We start from the raw sequence: 19,472 nt of genomic DNA, 5'->3' as shown, positions 1-19,472 counted from the left end.
TTGGGAACTATCATGTTGCTTCTTTCACTGGAAATCTAAGTCACAGCCTGAGTGACATTTTAATTGTCCTTCCAAAAAGTTGAAGTGAGGACGCATACACATTTGCATGGTTATTTGTGTGAGAGTGGGCCCTGGAATTTTAAATTTATAACTTTTTGCTGTGGCGCTCGTGATCGTCACTTTAACTTAGTTCTTATTACGGTAAATATCAAATCGTTTATTATTGTACTTTTTAATTTTCGTGAAGCTAGGCATAGTATTTGAACCATCTTTCGGAAAATACATTTTAATTTGGGGTAAACATGCATACTTAGCTGGTGAGGCTTTTGATCACTTAAAGGACAACAATTTGCATAATTTTCAACCTCCGTTAGCAAGAAATAAAGTGCCGTTGTTTAGGTAGCACTCCATTGACTATTCATCTATCGCTGGTTTGTTAGAATTTTAGAAAATTATTAAAGGTTATTCGCAATTGACTCTCTACTCTTCTTGAATAAGGACGATAAACTGTAGGTCCCTGTAACGGCCGAAGAAATCTTTCGTCACTTGTAAATTTTCTTAACTGCGTAAGTTGGGGGAGATTTTCTTGTGTAGATGAAGATTGTGTGTACACATCACGCAAGTGGGTATTTTTTTACTTACAGTATCTTTGCTGGGACTGCAACAGAGATTTCAACATTAACATGAGGAAAATTAAAGGCAATTCTTCCAGCTGGACATATTAAGAAGTTCAGAGTTGTTGTTCCAGTGACTGAAGGCAGCACCAAGTTCTCAAAGTGTTTTCATAAACAATGATTATTAACAACCTTAGTGTCAGAGGACTTTTCACACTATCCTGTGCAAAGTCACTGGAACCACAGCCCCATCTCACATCACATCACGCACTGTTTGAGAAGAGTAGGGGACGTAGTCCCCGCTGTGGTGGTTTCTCGCTCATTCTGTTCTGGGGCCACCTGCGTAAACTACTTGTTATTCAGCTAAGATCACGGTGAACTGCATGACTGCCATTTGCACCAGGAAAAAAAAAGCAATCTGGCAAAGTCCCCCACAAAGTGGTGTTCATTGACCCTGAAAAGCCCCGAGTGGAGCGATCAGCCACATAGCCATTCATTCATTCATTCATTCATTCATTCGTTCATTCATTTGAATCCCTTTGGAGCCACCAAATAGGTTGTATAGGTGTCTATAAGAGACAATAGCAGAAATCAGTAGCCCATACCTGACAGGAATATAGCCAAGGGCTGTTGTCGCTCCTAGGGCATTTTCACAGACTGCTATTTATTTTTGGATTGAATTTCCCTCAATTGAAACTCCTGTAGGAGCCCAATGACCAATCACAAGAAACTGACTTGACATCATACCGTCACCAAACGGGAACTGTCTCTGTTTCTTGCAGAAAAGGTAGACTAAAAATAGATTGGTCTGCAAAAATACTGACTTAATATGGTAGTTGTTTACTCCTTGTCATAGGCTCCTGATTAAAATGTCCAGATAATTGTGAGTATCACTAATCTCTTACGTTAAAGATTTTTCTGGTTGTAACTTTACAAAATAAGGGGTGGTCCTCAGGGGTAGTCCATGGAACGGGTCCACAAGGGTGGTCCATGTTTTGTATATGTCCCGAGGAAGTCCGTTTTTTAAGAAAATTACATGTAAAATTATGTGTACTTGAGATGCTGCCGTAATTGCCACTGCAAACCCATGATAGCAATTTACCATTTTGATACAACTTAAACAGGATATGTTCTCAAAAAAAATTTCTTTACAGGTGAGAGAGCTGTCAGGGAATGCATTGCACAGGGGCGCAAGTTTGCAGATGCCTGTCAAGGTCCAGATAAAGGGAGGATAAAGAAAGTGTGCGATGATCTGGATCAGTTGATGGGAGACTTGGCACAGCTAAGGAAACTGGGCAAGGTTGGTTATCCAGTTAAAAAGTTTTGCAGAATGATGTCATCATGGTTGATACATAAAATTCAAGTTAAAGGGGTTTATAGCAAAACATTACTGGTGTTCTGACAGTTCCAACCGGCACAAACACGGCCATGAGCTATTCAGAATTTAATGCCCCTTGCACAAAGCACTGGAAGTTTTGTGCATGCAAGTCACAGTTGGTTCTGGTTTTATTTTCATTGGCTGAAAAAAACGGCACAAGACTTTTAAGCAAACCACCATAAGAGATACAGCTCCAGTAAATTGTCAGTTGCATGGTTGGGCAAACTTGGCATTGCTTCCAATAATTGTTATTGTGTGTAAGAACAATTATAGTATTCATGAATTTTGGCAGACTTTTGTAAACAGCTCTTACTACAGTATGTTTTATCCTCCATTCCACTTTCTCTCCTTAGCCAAATTATTAAAAAAATACTCAACCAACTGTAGCTATTCATTTTAAATTATTTTATATTAGAAGAATGATGTAAGTTTTGCTTCATAGGGCACAACACCAGAGGGTCAAAGACTCAACAGGGATGTTGCACAGCTTCTTGAAGATTTGAATTCTCAAATGCAGAATGCAACTTTGGTACAAGAACAGACTGGTGTGCGAAGGCCAACAACCACCTTTGCAGGAAAAATGGATCAGGTCCATCAGTGGATGAACAATCCTTCATCAGACCCTTCTGGCTTAGGTTATAGTGCAATATAGTTTGTTATGGGTTTGTTCTTTATAATTATTTGTTGTGGGTGGACTGTGGTCCAGTGGTCAGGGCATTGAATTTGGATGCAGTTGCTCTGGGTTCATATCTGGCTCTGACCACTGGTTGGACTTGTTGTGAGATGTCCCAACTGTTGTCATTATTGTTGTCGGTATCACTATCATTATCTTTATCATGAGTAACAAAATCACACATTTTAAACATGCAAGAAATGTCGGCTGGCCTTTCCTTTGGTGCAATGAGTGGACAAAGGAATCCAAACCCAACTTTAGATATTTTCAGTATTTATAGCATCATTGGAGGGATGTAAAGTGGCAGGTACAAAACACAGTCAGTTCACAAGTCACAGAGAGAGTCCTAAACATTCATTAAAGCTAACCTTTGGCCTCATTGGACCTAAAGAAAAGTTTTTAGACGTAACGTTAGCATTGGTAAACGGTTAGGTTTTGTTGTGTATCGGTAAAGCAATGATCTGTGACTTGTGACCTGTGACCTGTGGTTTGTACCTGGCTAGTTTAAATGCATCATTCCTTTAGCAGCTATGTATCATCATCTTCCAATTCTTGGATCATCATCTATGTATCATCATCTTCTCTTGAAAACTAAAACTTATCAAAGAAAATTATAATTATCAGCATTTGAGAGATCAATATCAAAAGGACAACACTATAGATAGAAAACTCTTGTTTTGCAAAAACTTGTGTATGCCAGCAAAAATGGTATGCACCACTAGAATTTAAAATTAATGTTGTTCATTGTGACATACAACCACCTGTCATGTCGGTAGGGGTGTTGGGTACTGTAACGTTATAAAACAGCATAGACTATTATTTTGTTGCTTACAATGTACCTGTACATGTATCTGGGAACATATCCCTGAGTTCCTGTTCATTCATAGATAGTGACAAAAACAGTATGTAAAGTTGCATGTGTTTAGTTGACATGAGTTGCAGTCTCAGTAATGTATGTTATGGTACATGTACTTTGTCAGCTAAAATTGGACTACCAGAAATAGCTACTAGGCTAAGCTCATGTTGATGTGCTTACATCACAGAAGCATAATGTCCAATTATTTCTGCAGGTGAAAGGGCTATCCATGAGTGCACTGACCAGGGTCGAGTCATAGCTGATAAATGTTCTGGCCCGGAGAGGAGTGCAATCTTGCAGCTTTGTGATGAGCTTGACCAACTTACTGATGAAATCGCAAGCATGATGAGAAGAGGGATGGTATGTCTACTGCTGTTTCTTAATAATCTCAGAACATTTACACTCGCCTTTTCATTGATGGGGAGAGCATTCAACAATCCAAAATTATTTTCAAGTCCTGTACTGACTTAATGCGTGAAGTACACTTCAAGGTCCAGTTGTTCAAAAGCTGATTAACAATAATTATTACATACATGTACCAACCCGGGATTGAATTTTGCCTGTCAAAAAACAAAGGCATATTTAAGATTGAAGACTAAATATCTTGTGGAACCTTTTTTTCATCAGAAAATGAACTGCAATAATTTACATTTTCATTAATCCAGGATTACATGTACATTTCCGTCGTAGCTTTTAAAATCAGGCTTTGAACAACTGGCCCTGGTTGTACAAGTATAAAAGTTATTCGAAAATTCTCTTGATTGCATTCAATGTAGCATTTTATTTCAAATGAGGAAAAAAGGATAATTTAAAATTGGAATGCACTTTATGTGTAGCTCTAAACAGTTTTAAACATCAAAAGATTGAAGTGATCCTTGCACTTACATGCAATTTACAGTATTGAGCAATAAAATTTTTGTCACTTTAGACAGCTAGCTGTACATACATTCACTTCACCATGGCATCTATTACTCCCACTTCAAATACAATCATTTATTTCAGTATAAACAAAAAAAATTAATGTGTTTTCCATTGACACAAGCAAGGGTTTGTACAAGGTTTGGTTCCTAGTGTCATGGTCTGACAATGGTCTTTGGGTCCTATTGTGTTTCGCCTAGTTGCATCTCTGTTCAAGACCAGGCTGAATAATTAATTATTGTGTGACCAATCATAATAATTTATTATCTCTTCTTGGAAAGCATTATTATACATTATACATGTATATATTATATAAAGCTAAGAGCAGTGTTATCCTTCACAGCAGAATCTTTGAAATTGGGATTTCTAAGCCTTTTCACTGCCATAAACTGGCCAGGGGGTTGATGTCATTTTAGGTAAAGGAGGAGTGTGCTTAGCCTAATAATTATTATCTGCTATACTAATATCCTTTCGTGGGACAAAGTGACAAACCAGTTGTGGCAAGCATGTCTAATTTCTATCATCTGACTGCGTAACATCCATTTTTTCAGGGAAACTCTCCACAGGCAGCTGGTGTAGCTCAAAAGATTGAGAAAAAGTTGGAGGAACTAAACAACAAATTGCAAAATGCAGTTGTTGCTCAGGTTGCTGAAGATTTCATGGACACAACATCAAGTCTGAAACAGTTGGAGAAAGCTGCCCGGGCTCCCCCAGGTTAAGGAACAAAAAATTAATTATAGTTATTATTGTCTCTGCTTGCTCCCAGAAATAATACCTTTCGTTTATCAGAAATATAAAACCAATGAGTTGAGTGTACATTATATAACATAAAAAAGCTTTATTACTGTTAATAGTAACAGCATTCCCATTGTATTTACATTGCTGTTAATTAAAGAGTGAAGTGCTTGGCGACATGTTTTTCACGTCACTGTCTTTCCTTCTGTTTTTTTTTTTTCAAATTCTTCTTGATTCCATAAATGCTGTTTATTTTAATTTCTGCGAGTTTTAAATTTGTTTTTTGAACCTAAATTGGACTGCATTCCCTGTACAGGCCTTCTGATATTACGCGATGGTGCAATTTCGCACAATCAGCCTTAAATTGCATTCGATCGCACAATTAACGAAAAATCGTATAATTCACAAAAAACACACATCATTCATAAAATAAAACATAAATCAACAAGTTTCTTTGGAATTCCTGCATAAATACGCCATTTTTAAGATGATTTACTTTAGAAAAAGGCTAAAAAGCCTTTGTCACCTTCAATTTTGTAAACATTCAAAGTTCATGGCATTATTTTGCATGGGCCTGGTACGAGTCTCATTCGTAAAGAGTCACCTATTGGTGTAAAACAAGCATGCCCTTTGTTCAGATTAGCCAATCTGTTCAGAAATATAATGTCGATCAAGATGCATAATTACTGTTCCCTTGTGTTCAAAATGGCAGTACAAAAGTGTTTTTCTTATCCTGAACTTCAAATTGCTCAGAAAAAAATCGCATAATTGGCCTTTCTAATCACATAGCGGTAATCTGCCCTGCAGATTTCGTATAATTTGCATCTTGTCATTGCACCCTTCTGAAGGCCTGCCCGTTGCTTACAGTAGTCTGTTCCGTTCCCCTCTCCCCCAAAAAATGGCCTTGAAAGAACATTCATATCTTCTTGGCCATTTAGTGTTTACCAGTTTCTTGTTATTTGCAGATGCACCAGGACGTGAGGCTGAGTTTGAGAGCACAGCAGGTTCATTTGAGCATCAGGCAAATCAAATTACAGACACTGCTATTCAACTGGCAAATGCTGGTGGGAACACTAACAAGAGACTCTTGGATCAGATACGTCAAAATGCTGAGGAAGTGAGTACTAAGTGCAAGCTTGTCTCATTGGGGCCCCAAAAACTTGATTTAAAAAGACAAACATCTGGGCCCAGTTATTCAAAAGGCGGTTACCAGTTATCCCAGATTATAAATTAACCAAGGAGTTTATTTCTCTACTCCCAAATGCTGCGATGATATTCTGCAAAGCTTAACTTTAGAAGAAGTCAATGTTGAAAAACAAAAATAAGCTAATTTAAAAGAAACTTTTGCCAAAAAGTTGAAAACATGAAACAAAAGTTTAGTTAATCTTGGATTACATTAATCAGCTTTCGAACAATCGGGCCCTGGTTAAGTTCTCACATATGAGTACTTACATACATGTATGAGAACCAATAAATTATTACACTGTACATTTATCCCGACCAGTGACACTGGTTCTAATAAGACAAAATACCAAAGGTCATAACACTTTAAGGTAGGCTAATTGACTATAGATTACTAATAAGGTTCTCCAGATACTGCTTAATAAAACTATATTATTATGTAATCATTTGAAAAATTTTAGTGGATTCGTTACAGAATTTCCTGAGAAATTTTTGAGAAGCTCTTAAGAAGTCTTCCAAGCTAATTTCCGATGAAACATTAAGTTCATAAGAAAGCCACTGGTCAGCCTTAACCAAAAAGTAGGATGGGGGTGGTTATGGGTGTTTTCTGTACAGGTTATTGTTAAAATCATTACACATATACAGTAGAACAGATCTTGCTGTGTTCAAAGGTTATTTGGTTTATTCCCAGCAGGAACATTTCCCTGGGTAGTTTTTTCTGAAAGTGTCTTAGGTAGCCTGAGGCCATCGCAAAACAAAGGGCATTGTTGTTCCAAATTCTGAACAAACAGAATAAAATTCCACACTAAGGGAACTGACCTTTGAATTGATTGAATGAAAATGGTTACAGTTAAATACATGTAATTGTTGCATTATTAATAAATCAGAACACTGATGGTCTTGCATCAGTGACTAATGCATTGATTGTGGGTAGGCTTGCAGGCAAAACTTAACGCACATCAAATTTCATACATTTTGGAATTTGTTCTATGAGCACACTAAAGGCCGGAAAAAATTGTTAGTGTAGATGATTGTATTTAATTGTAATGCAGTCAGAAGAAGGCAAGAAAATTGATGAGTGTAACATTACATTGCATCAAGATCTGAAAAATAATAATCTGACAAAAATTCATAGCTTTTTTAAATTAAGTCTTTGCCATCTTGAATCGATCATTAATTTAATTAGTAGTCTAAATAAGACCTAAATACACCATTTAACCCTCCAAATTGTATATAAGCTTAAAGAATATGTCAACTTGTTTGGAAACAGCACTGCTTTTCCTTGTGAACTTCTCCATTTTTTTCAGTGGAATCTACTTAACAGCTTGTTGTTGTTGAGCAAGTTCATTTGTCTACACACTTTGCTTAGTAACCAGGCAAAGCAAAGCGAAATGGACGTTTTCGAGATTCCTTTTGTTTACCATGTGTACAGGGACATTTGGAAGCCATCCCTTTGTGACAAACAAGCTCACTAGTGAATAATTTCTTTGACAAATTTGCCATCAAAGTTGTAAACAAAGGAGAAACTGTGTGCCTTTTACGTCACAAGTTTTCAAAAAATTACATGGTATTTTCTTGCTTGGGAAAGATCTAAGTGAAAACTTGCAAATGTAGTTACCAGTTTTCATAACTTTTCCACAGTATCTGTTGATGTTTATTTAAAACAGACTTATTTCAGGGTTTTGGGGGTGATTATGAAAATCTCATGCAAGATATTCGTGTAGATTTTAAACAAAATTTTATGGTAAAAGATGTGGCTTATCTACTAGTGTTTACAGTTTATTTATGACTATAAGGTAATGTGATTGTTTATTACAGCTGAAGGAATTGACTCCTCAAGTTTCCCATGTAGCTAAAATCCTTCTGGATTATGGCAAACATTCACCGGGAGATGCCCCTGCTGTGTCAACGCATTTTGAAAGTATGCGTGACAATTGGAAGGACAAAATGCAGACCCTGACTACTCAAGTGGATAGTGCAACAGACACTGGAAAATTCATTGAAGCCTGTGGTTAGTTCATGTACACACATGTTTAATTTGTGATAAGAGATTACCGGTAATAGGAATAAACCTTGAAATTTAGGGAAATGATCCTTGCACTTAAATGTAGCTGGACAATTTAAGCAAGTATTAGGGAGCTTACGAAACGAGGACGACGACGGCTACGAGGACTTCATTTAAAAATACGAGTTCACGTTATTCATATCACTGCGAAACTGTTTCATGTCGTTTCGCGTTAAAAGTGTGTAGTAACTGTCGAGGAATTAAACTGATATGAATGGGTTGGAAGCGTAGAGAGAGAACTGAAAGTTCATCGTCATGTGCTAACGTCCTCCACAGAACCTTGAATTTGGTCATTTCACGTCGTCATTTAGGAGATGACGGCAAAGAAATGTACCAAAATGTAAAACGCACGTGAAGAGCCATTGTTTTTGCTCACTAAACCTATTGTTTTGTAGTGTCGTTGTTGCCGTCGGCGCCGTCGTTTCGTAAGCTCCCTATTGTCTCTTATAGACACCTGAAAAATTCAGGTGACTTCAACTGGATTCGAACCCGTGACATCTACGATGCCGTTGCAATGCTCTACCAAGTGAGCTATGAAGCCAACAAGTTGGGAGTAGGTAGATTTGTTGGGCTCATGTGTTCCCATAAAAGAGCTCTATGAAATAAAATGTTTGAAGTGCAGATTATAGATGTAATTGAGAGAAGTGATCTTTGCGGTTACATGTATCTGGACAATTTAAGCAATTGCCTGTTATAGACACCTAAAAATTTGTGGTGGCCTCAACGGGAATAAACCTTGCCTTGAGAACCCCCTATGAAGTTGATCCACTTAATGAGTCATCAGTGTTAGAGACAACTGTAATCATCAGTGCTCCCTCTTTTCTTATTCTTTGCCATCCACCCCCCTCCCAAACTCAAGAGAATCTTGATTCAGTTTGGGTCCTGTTGCCTTGTGGGAAATAAAGATGTACCGGTACACAAGTGGCTTCACATCTTTCTTTTTTCAGTTCTCTTTCAATGATAAAGCGTGTATTATTTGTCTTCCATACAAAGGGTGTAAATTGCAGGTTGCAGGTCATGGTGTTGCCATAACTGAAACAACCCAAACCCATGCTAATCTTAGGCTTAAACGTTATCTAGAGCATACTGTTTTTTGACCTAATGTTTGCGTTAGTAAAGATTTGTGTCATTTCAGCTATGGTGAAACAATGACCTGGAACCCTTACCTGCAACCTGCAGTTTTCACCGTCCATCTTCCAAGTCCAGATAACCAATCTTCAACAGAGTTAAGGCATAAAAAGTAGTTTTTATTTGTAACATATTTTCTATTTTGCTCCTTTACTTCATCACCTTCAGAGACAGCAATTAACCAGGATGCAGAAATGTGCAATGCTGCTATGGAACAAGGGAATCCCCAGGTGATAGATACTATTAATTTTTTTTTTGTTTTCTTTACCAGCTATCCTTTATGAAGCATGGAAAAAATAGTATGCCTTGATGTTCCAGTATTTTAAATGAAACTTACTCACTATTTGCGTTCTCTGAAAGATTGTGAGAATACCTTACCTCTACCAGTAATGAAAGTAAATTAGTAAATTAACTGCCTAGCATATCTGTTTGTTTTATCAGTTGTTGATTACAAAGAGTTCAAACATTGCTCGTCGAGCAAAAAGGGTGGTAGATGTCGCCGAAGCTGAGATGGAAAATTCTTTAGATCCAGACTATGTTTCCAAGATACAAACAGCAAAAGATGCTTTGGGAAATTGTAAGTGACTATGTTGAGCTCTAATTTATGCTCCTAATAATATTTATAGTGATACTTGAAAGAGAGTTTAAACCTGCTCAAAACATTTATTGTGCTATCTACGTGTACTTCACGTGGTTTGGGAGAATACGACTTTTATGGCACACACACCTACCACACCCTTCTTCATGCTTAGTTTGTGAAAACGTTGAGCTGTAGGTGCTTCCTTAATAATTACCTGAATGAATTTTAGTAGTTGCAGATGCATGTACAATTAAAAAAGGAAAGACAAAACTGAAGAGATTATACTTAAAAAATCGTAACATATCATTTGACTGTAAGTTCTGATATGAAGGCCCTGTTCACAACATATGTTGGCAATTTTCTTGTATACACGTTTGTCCAGTTTATACACCCTACTTCCTCTATAATTGCCCCCTCCCAAACATGGTCCCTCTCTCTCTAATAAGACCCCCCCCCCCCCCCCCCCCCCACTCCCATACAGTGGAAGGAAGTTACCTCCTCTTCAAAGCCCCCTTCCCCTCCCCCTTTATTCTTCGTAAGTAATTAAGTAATAAATAATAGAGTATTAGAGTGTATTGGTAATTAATCATGACGGTAACACTTCCTGTGGGCTGATTTGGTATGGTTTAATTATTCACATGGTGGAAGTTTGGATTCGTTTTTTATCTCCAGCTGTATGACCACCACCATCACATGCAAGGGCTTTTGCACTTTGCGTTCTAGTTCTTTATGGAGAAATGTTACCATCGTCTGATTGTTTGAAAAAGTTGCAAAGCGCCCAGGAACCAACGTTCCCCCTTCCTCCCCACCCCTCTTCCTCTATCAAACCCTCCCGCGAACGTTCCTGAAATGGTATGTTGCTTCAGCTTTTCAGTCAGACTTTTTATCTTTTAAATAGCTATCACACCTCTGGTGATTAATGCTAAAGCTGTTGCCACAAATCCTACTGATAAAAATTCTCACAGGAACCTTCGGGAGTCCACGAGAAAGGTATGTTAGCCAGCAGCATAACACCTCTGCGCGAGTTTAATGTATATTGTATCGCTGATGCGAACAAATTGGGAGGCAAAGTCGAAAGATTTTTTCATTTCTGAAGTACTTAGTTAGGTATTCATTACAGCACAACAAGTACATAACCCAATATTACCAGTCATTTCTATGCCAAAGTGTTTGAGAAAGTCATTTACGACCAAACTTGGAATGCATTTCATAACGTTTTGTCTTCAAACTTATCTGGATTTATGAAAACTCACTCTTGCTGCACTGCATTGCTAAAAATGACGGAAGATTGGAGGAGCAGTATTGATAACAAGGAAGCTGTAGCGGCGGTCGCTGTGGACTTGAGCAAAGCGTTTGACGCCATAGACCATAGCCTTCTGCTCGCGAAGTTGAAGGCCTATGGCTTTTCTACACGTGCATTGGAACTGATGTCCACTTACCTGCTAGGTCGTCAACAATGTGTCAGATTAGATGGCGTATGCTCTGACTTCAAAACAGTTAAATCTGGCGTTCCTCAAGGTTCACTATTGGGTCCGTTGTTGTTCAACATATTCATTAATGATTTGAATTTTTGTGTTCCTAATGTCTCATTGCGGCTGTACGCTGACGACACGACTGCCTACCTGTCAGATGTATCTCCCACCATTCTAGAATTTTCCTTCAACAAGGATCTCCAGGCTCTTTCGTCGTGGTTTGAGTCCAACTATTTAACAGTGAACTGTGCTAAGACTCAAGCATTATCTGTCGGACCCTGTGCCTATCATTATTCTTTATTTCTTAATAATGCTCAAATAGAATTTCTCCGATCTATCAAGATTCTTGGAGTAACTTTAGACAAGGACCTATCCTATAAAGAACACATATCAGATCAACTAAAGAAAGCCTATGCCAAGGCTTCTGCTCTGAGAAGAATAAGGCGTTTCTTCCTCATGATGCAATGATAAAACTTTATAAAGCATTTATTTTACCTCATCTCGAATACTGTGGTCCTTTGTTTGTAGGCATAGGTACGGGTCAACGCAACCGTCTCGAAGATGGCAACTGTTATATTTGAGAACATTAATCGGGCACAACAAGTTAATGTCATACGACGAACTGCTCACTGCGGCTAGCATGACATCTTTATATTGTAGGCGCTTACATCAGGCGTTAATACTTCTTTTTAAATGTCTAAATGGTACGGGTCCTACATATATTGCTAGCCTTTTTAAATACAGGCATACACCGTATAGGCTAAGAGGCGAGGGCTTGAATTTGGAATTACCAAAATTTAATTGTAAATTTAAGAAGAATTCTGTCACTTATTCATTAACTAAGTTATGGAACAGTTTGCCTTCTCATGTGCGTCTTTCAAGTGATTTTAGTGACTTCAGAAGTAAATTGCAGGATTGCAGTTTTTTTAGAACGTGTCTTATAGTGTACAATTGTAGCTTTTAACTGCTTTTAGATCGAGTTTTAGCGTTTTCCAAGTCACGTTTTTAGTATGTGGCTTTTTGTTGTTTTTAATATTGAATTGTATTATATGGCTGTAATTATTATAGATTTTATTTATACACGTTCGTATTTGAACGAGCTTTATAGCTCTTTGACGTAACGTGTTAAAATAAATGATTGATTGATTGATAAAACGTACGAATAACTCTGGCGAAGACACTGTTGAAGTGCTGTTGTCAGCAAGGCAGGGAAGGGAATAATATTGTTGGAGAACTCGTCTCTCTCCTCTCTGAAATGTTTGTAGTTGCAAGATGCTGTGACTGGAGTGCGGGTCATAGTCTGCGGAGCAGCACAGCCTGAAGAAGAAGAGTTTCCTCCGCCTCCACCTGATATATCGGGTTTACAAATTGGTGAGAATGTTGCGCTGGTTTATTTATTAGAGTACTCCTTGCGGGAAGTCTTTCTGGCTGCCCGATTTGGAGAAGTATTTTTTCTTTACTCTTTTTTACTTTATGTTCGCTAAAATACACGAATGGATGCACTCGTTTTCTCGATCCTATCGCTGACAAGCGTCCTTATTTAATTCCGTAACGTATAATTTTATTTTCCGCACCTGAGTAAAATTACTTATGTTTACAAAACTCGATTGAAAGCCTTCCTATCTAAAGAAACTCGATAGTAAATGATGTGGTCTTTCTCAACTTTCAGCAACAGCACCAGTACAGGAGGTGCCTCCACCCCGTCCACCCCTCCCTAAGGAAACTGCACCACCTCCACGCCCACCCCTCCCATACAATGAAATGGTCCAGGTTCAACAGGTGTTAGAACAACCGCCTGAAGATAACAGGATGGCGGTAAGTTTCAAAAATTGCATGTACAACAAAACTACGCGTAAAATAAGAGTACAGTATGATATGAAATGTCATATATTCTGAAAATCAAAGCTACACGTCTTTTGAGAACGATGTGCAGGTAGACCCGGATGATGTCAACAGCTTTGAATAACGAAATGTGTTAAGAAACGTAGTTTGTAACTGGAGAGGCATTTAATTCTCCCTGAAAAAGGTCCACATTCGCACAAAAAACATGGCAGTCGACTTTTGTTTTTGTTTTTGAACATTGAATTGTGATGTAATTGGCTGTTCGTTGAGGTCTTCGCTGGTTTTTTGTAACACAAAATTCACAATGCGTTTTAGGTTCCGTGTGCGTATCCTCTGTATTTACCGAAGTACACGTACAGAGGCCCTGTACTTTGTCGAAAGAGTCACACTGAATTTTCAAGTTGCACCCACGCACTAACTAACGTAGAAGCCGTGATAGAACATTTTAGGTGTACATCAGCTAAGATACAGGCTCGTAGTCAAAAATGTTAATACTATCTAGCTCGAACCCCTCCATTGTTACGCAATAGTAAAGTGAATGCAGTAGTCCAGCGTCATGTGAACGGAACTTGTTGATCGTCTTTCAGATGGCGGCTCATCATTTGCACAGAGAAGCTCTCAAATGGGAAGAAGAGGGAAATGAACTTATCCAAGCTGCTAAAAAATGGCTATTCTCTTTGCTAAGATGTCACAGTTTATGAGGTAAAACAGTGCGCAAATATTGAGACATAGTTGATAAAAACAGAAATGGCATCGATCAATGATTGATTTGTTGATGTGACCTTAACACTATCTAACTTTAACTTTATGGTCAGTATGGAACTTGAACGGGCTGTGTCATGAAAGTTAGCCAAATTTAACGACAGGAAATTGACAGCCAAATCAAGCTGTGTTGTTTGAAACTAAGTTCGGGGTTAACGTTAAGTTGCATTTCGAGTAGAGGTGAGTAAATCAACTGCACCGCCGTGAGAAGGCCCCCTTAAGCAAAGGTGTCGGTGGTCAATGAGAACGTGAATGCCAAAAATCAAGTAACCAAAACACGTTGCGAATTTCCTAATACACCAAACTACCCAAAGTACAGCCTTTCAGGTCACGCACTTTCGCACAATACAACAGTTTTAAGAATAAAGACGACTGAAATGATTCCTTGCCGAATGTGGGCTGTTGATGAACAAAAGCTTGCCCGAAAGCATCGCATGTGCATTTTGAATTTTGGTCCATTTCTGTGCTTTTTCTCTTTGACTATTAAGTAAAACGTGAACAAATTTCCTTGGAAAACCTGAGCGGAAGAATGTACTTTTAGTACTTTCTCAGACCTTTAATGCCGTCCACGCCAGTTCAATTAGTAGCGAATAAGAGTTAAATTATTTCAAAGCATAATTTATTTCAGTTCCGTTAATGTCCTCGGGGCCTTCCTGATCTCTAAAAATATAATTGATAGCATCTGACCTTGCCGAGTTTAGCCACCGGAGGAAAGAAATAAATCAACGTTTTATTTTAGATTGTTTAACTGTTTTGTTGAAGATTGAGCTGAATTTCAGTGCATTCACTCTCGTTTTTGTGTATCGTATAATTACGTAGGGCGAAATTGAAATCTCTAATTCGCAGCAAACTATTTACCTCCTAGGGACGCAGAAGAAGGCCAGCCTCATCGGTCCAAGAAAGAACTGATTGATTTGGCGAAGGAAATAGCAGCGGCAAGCAAAGAAGTATCAGTATATTCTGCAAAGATTGCCAAAAACTGTCCTGATAAGAGAGTCAGTCAAGTGAGTGACGAATAAAATAGGGAGGGGTACGAGAGGATTAGACAGCATGTATTAAGAATAAAAAGAGCCACAGGGGGATTGGGGAACGTTTTCGGAACGCGTGTAAAGTGTTGGACCTTCCTTATAAACATTTTCCAAAACCTATATCTTCGCAAGCAGGGTTTGACAGAGCTCTTATGTAACGATGTCAGTTTAAAGGGGTGTGGTGATAATTGTGCTTCTCTTCAAAGTTTGCAATTCACGTTTGTTGTGCTTGTGATTTTAGACCCTGTCGCAAACAATTGAAAGGATTCCTACTATCAGCACACAGCTGAAAATTGTCTCCACTGTCAAAGCCACCATGATCGGAGCTGACGGTATGTGCCCTAAACAGTGCTTTATCTTTATGTTTGTTTTAGGGAGGGAGGGAGGGTTGAGTGAGGGGAGCTTTTAAGGTTTTTTCCGAGTAGGGGTGGTTAACTATACTTTTCTTACTCTCCCACTTCAACGAGTTGCTGTCGTCCACAAGTTCACATTGTCAGTGGGTATTTTTGTCAGTGGTTGGAAATGTTTCCACGGAAAAGAAGAGAAAAAGAAATGAGGCGAACGAATTTTTTGTCTTTACTTAGATGTTCATGAGTGTCGGTCGGTGTTCTCTTTCTATCTGAGTAACTTGCAAAATGAATTCCTTAGATCTTCGGCCGCCTACTTGTATGTGTTGTTAACATGAATTTAAAGCGGTTTCGGTGACGGCACTCGCCCCCCAACCAATCATTGAAATCATTTATATTCTGGTTTTAGCCACTAGAGGGTTGTGTTGATTCTCGGCCTTGCTTCCAGTGTTTTTCTCTGGGTTTTTTTTTTTGCCAAAAATCAGTGTGAAGCTCATTCCACCCGTGAGGATCGCACGGGAAAATACACCAATGTTTAAATGGCGTTCCTTCGTTAAATGAACACTGTTTTTCTCTCTTCTTCCGTTCCTTTTCCCTTCGTGTGAGTAGTCCACAAGTTCCTCAGTATGCAATCCTTCACTTAAGTCCTAGCCTGCGTAGCTGGCCGTATTGTTGGCGGTATTGTTAGCAAATAGAACTTACTTCGACGATACGGCGGCCATTTTGAATTTTCTTGTTCCAACAGCTATTATGGGATGCCCAGGGGGCAAATACCTATGCCATTGGCGGGGGCATCCCATAATATCTTTTTAAACAAAAGAAATCATAATGAACGATATGTGAAATAAATCATCAACATCAATGGCTTCATAGCTCAGTTTGTTAGAGCGTCGCACCGGTGTCACGAGGTCACGGGTTTAAACCCCGTTGAAGTCCTGGCCCCAGTTCTTCAAAGGATGGATAGCTCTATCCGCTGGATAAATCACTATCCACTGGATAATTCAATTGCCGGTTTTGCTAGTTTTTGTCCGCTGGATAGTGATTTATCCGGTGGGCCAGAAGTTTTCAGGTTTCTCCATGCAATTGCCAGAATTGCGTTGATCATAGCTTCACTAGAAATCAAAACTGCTTTCAACTCTTATTGGGCTCCCTTGCCTTATTTATTTAGTTGTTGTCAATGTTCTTTCCTAAAATTATTAAATAAATAAAGCATAGTAATTTGGAGGTTTTCCGACGGAATGTTTCAGACCCGGAAGCAGACTTGGAAGCCACTGAAACCCTTGTGGGATGCGCAGAAAACCTGATGGCAGCAGTGCGGCAGGCTGTTAAGGAGACTGAAGCTGCTTCAGTCAAGATGCGCTCGGCTGCAATTTCTTTCAAGAAAAGATAGAACATATACATTAACTTGGATAGGCTGTGTAGTCTATTCATAGATGAAATATTTGTTTTCATAATCTACTTCGTAACTTAAAGCGTTTCTAGCGTTTTTTGATAATAATAATAATAATAAGCAAAAATTATATTGATTACGATTTTAATTGTCGCTAATAGTTCACCAAAACGTTTTTATGGAATGGGTGAGTGCGTCATGCTGGGAGAACACGACTCGCGAATGCCAGAAATCATGGACCGTATTCATAAATGGCGGCGAATAATTATTCTTTTTTCTTCGTGCCAATGGGACCTACTAGCCTCGCTCTAACACAGCATTTCTTTTGTATTTTTTTTCCATGTAAACGAGGCAAGTTGGTCGTATTAGTACAAAGATAAGGGAAAGAGAGATTACTTCATGGAAAATGCGCCCGTAAGATTTTTATTCGCTCGTTGTTTCGTATCAGAAAAGTCACTCGTTCGCTTCGCTCACTCGTTTGTTTTCTCATACTACTACTGAAGTAATCTTTATTGGCTACATTAAGAATCAGTTCGAATTTTATTCACTTTGATTTTCGTGGATAAATCTCAGTACCTGTGAAAAAATAACTTATTGCTCACCATTTCTGAATGCGGTCTAGTGACTCGCGGAAGGCAAATTAACGGGCGTTTTATTACAGCCGCTTTATTACAGTTAACGCCAATTTATTTAACAATTATTCGCCGAAGGCGAGGTGAATATCCCGAAGTCGAGGTTTTGTTCACCGATATTCACCGAGCCCGAGTGTTTTAGTATAATTACATAGGTGGTTATTTGAAAACTATGCTTCTTAAAAACAGGTAATTCCTTCGTCTGTTTCTTCGGCCATTTTGAAAAAAACCAACGTTGGTGATTATCTCAAGTGCAATCAATCAGAGCAGAGAATTTTAATCATCACCAATGTAACAATACTAAAGACGGATATTCAGCTGCCTGTCTTCGAGATTGACAATAATTATTACGTTTAGGCATGATTTCTTCTTTTAAAATGTCTCCTACAGAATGAATTAGGATTTTTAGTTTTATTTCAAAATTGCTTATGGCTCGTGAAGGAAACAATTTTTTTTTCAAAGAGTCCGCTTTTCTTTTGGTCAGCACCAAGAACACGGACTCTGGCTACTTCCAAGGCAGGAAGTCCGCAAATCTTGGACTTCCGGCTCGTCTGCGCACGCTCAGAAATTTGAAATAACATTGCTTGTCAACGGTTACAAAGATGGACGTTCACTACGTCAGAGTCCGTGTTCTTGGTGCTGACCAAAAGAAAAGCGATCTCTAGGGACTAATTTCACCCCTTCATGCGACTGTAGCGTGGAATAATTTTCTTTCTTTGGAAACATTTAAAATTTGTCAGCGGCAGGCACGCGGTTACAAGTTGTTAGGTAGAATCTTGGAACTTTTTCACGGTTTGAAGTAAGATTATGGAGTGAATGTTTAAAGAAAAAAATTGTCATTTGCTGCAGTGCATGATTGTTTAATTAGTTTCCGTAGTATTAAATTTGATAGGAAATTCTCATTGACCTTCATAAATCGAATATTTTGTAGGTATAAAATAATATATTTTTATGATATGCGATAAGTGAAAGAAAACAATGTTGTATAAATGGCGTGAAAATGATACTTCTGGCTAGTGTTTTCCTTTAGGAAATTGTTAAGGCGATATATATGTTTTTATAGTCTGTTTTCAGGACGATACGTTTGCGTTCGTAGGCTACCTCCGTTTAACGGAGGACACAAACCTTCGGTTGAATTGTTTTTGTTATCTCAAAATCAAAACAAGAAGCTATAGGCAGCCTGAACTCAGAAAGGTTTCCTTCAAGTTCACCAACTGAATTTGACCCTCGACCCTCCCCCCCCCCCCCCCCCATACTCTTTTGCCGCGTTTTATGAAGGACGGTCTCGTCCACTCTAAAAGAACGTGATGTGTTACTGTTCTTCGATAACATTGAGGGAATGAGTTTTTTTTTTGTTCGTTTAGGTTTTTGATTGCTCCGAAGGCTTCCCTTTAGACTATTAATTAAGTGATATCACATCAAGTTGCAAAGATGTTGTCAACCACCTCAACTAATCTGGCATCTGTCTTGTCAATCTCGCGAAGTCTTAAGATAATTTCCACTTCGACAAGTGAATAATTTTAAACAATAGCGCAACCGCGAGGCGTCACAGTTATTCAAGATAGCGGCGCCCGGGAAATTTGAAAACCAAAAGAAGCGTTACTTCGGATACAAAGGCTTTCATTCATCTGACAAACCGTGGATGACCTCTAAGCTTAAGACTTTAATCTCACGGCGTCAAAAGTCCTTTGTGTTGCACGGTAAAGATTCTACTACTTATAAATATTGGAGAAACTAGGGTTCAGCAGGAATGTAAGACGTGCAGAAAGAACTTTTATGAAAGGAAAGTCGCGACCCTGAAAGATAGTAATGTGAAACGGTGGTGGAAGGAGATTAAAGGGTTGATAGGTCAGAGGAGTACTACCGATAG

The 19,472-nt window shown here is 38.6% G+C and overlaps 1 protein-coding gene across 1 annotated transcript in view; it reads left to right on the top strand.

Moving 5' to 3' along the window:
• The window catches only part of LOC138019456 (vinculin-like), a 28,302-nt gene extending 9,696 nt beyond the window's left edge, over positions 1 to 18,606 (top strand). Inside the window, 16 exon segments of the mRNA XM_068866251.1 lie at positions 1,769 to 1,914; positions 2,435 to 2,627; positions 3,736 to 3,881; positions 4,991 to 5,153; positions 6,140 to 6,291; positions 8,175 to 8,367; positions 9,718 to 9,779; positions 9,991 to 10,126; positions 11,028 to 11,119; positions 12,867 to 12,972; positions 13,271 to 13,416; positions 14,031 to 14,103; positions 14,106 to 14,145; positions 15,071 to 15,209; positions 15,475 to 15,565; positions 16,828 to 18,606. Coding sequence (XP_068722352.1) covers positions 1,769 to 1,914; positions 2,435 to 2,627; positions 3,736 to 3,881; positions 4,991 to 5,153; positions 6,140 to 6,291; positions 8,175 to 8,367; positions 9,718 to 9,779; positions 9,991 to 10,126; positions 11,028 to 11,119; positions 12,867 to 12,972; positions 13,271 to 13,416; positions 14,031 to 14,103; positions 14,106 to 14,145; positions 15,071 to 15,209; positions 15,475 to 15,565; positions 16,828 to 16,970 — 2,021 coding nt within the window. The 3' untranslated portion in view covers positions 16,971 to 18,606.
• The last annotated feature ends 866 nt before the right edge of the window (positions 18,607 to 19,472 follow it).

This window comes from Montipora capricornis, chromosome 10 (genome assembly GCF_036669925.1).
Source record: "Montipora capricornis isolate CH-2021 chromosome 10, ASM3666992v2, whole genome shotgun sequence".
NCBI classification, from domain to species: Eukaryota; Metazoa; Cnidaria; class Anthozoa; order Scleractinia; family Acroporidae; genus Montipora; species Montipora capricornis.
The sequence above is the reverse complement of the archived record's forward strand: the minus strand, read 5'-3'. Positions and strand labels throughout refer to the sequence as shown.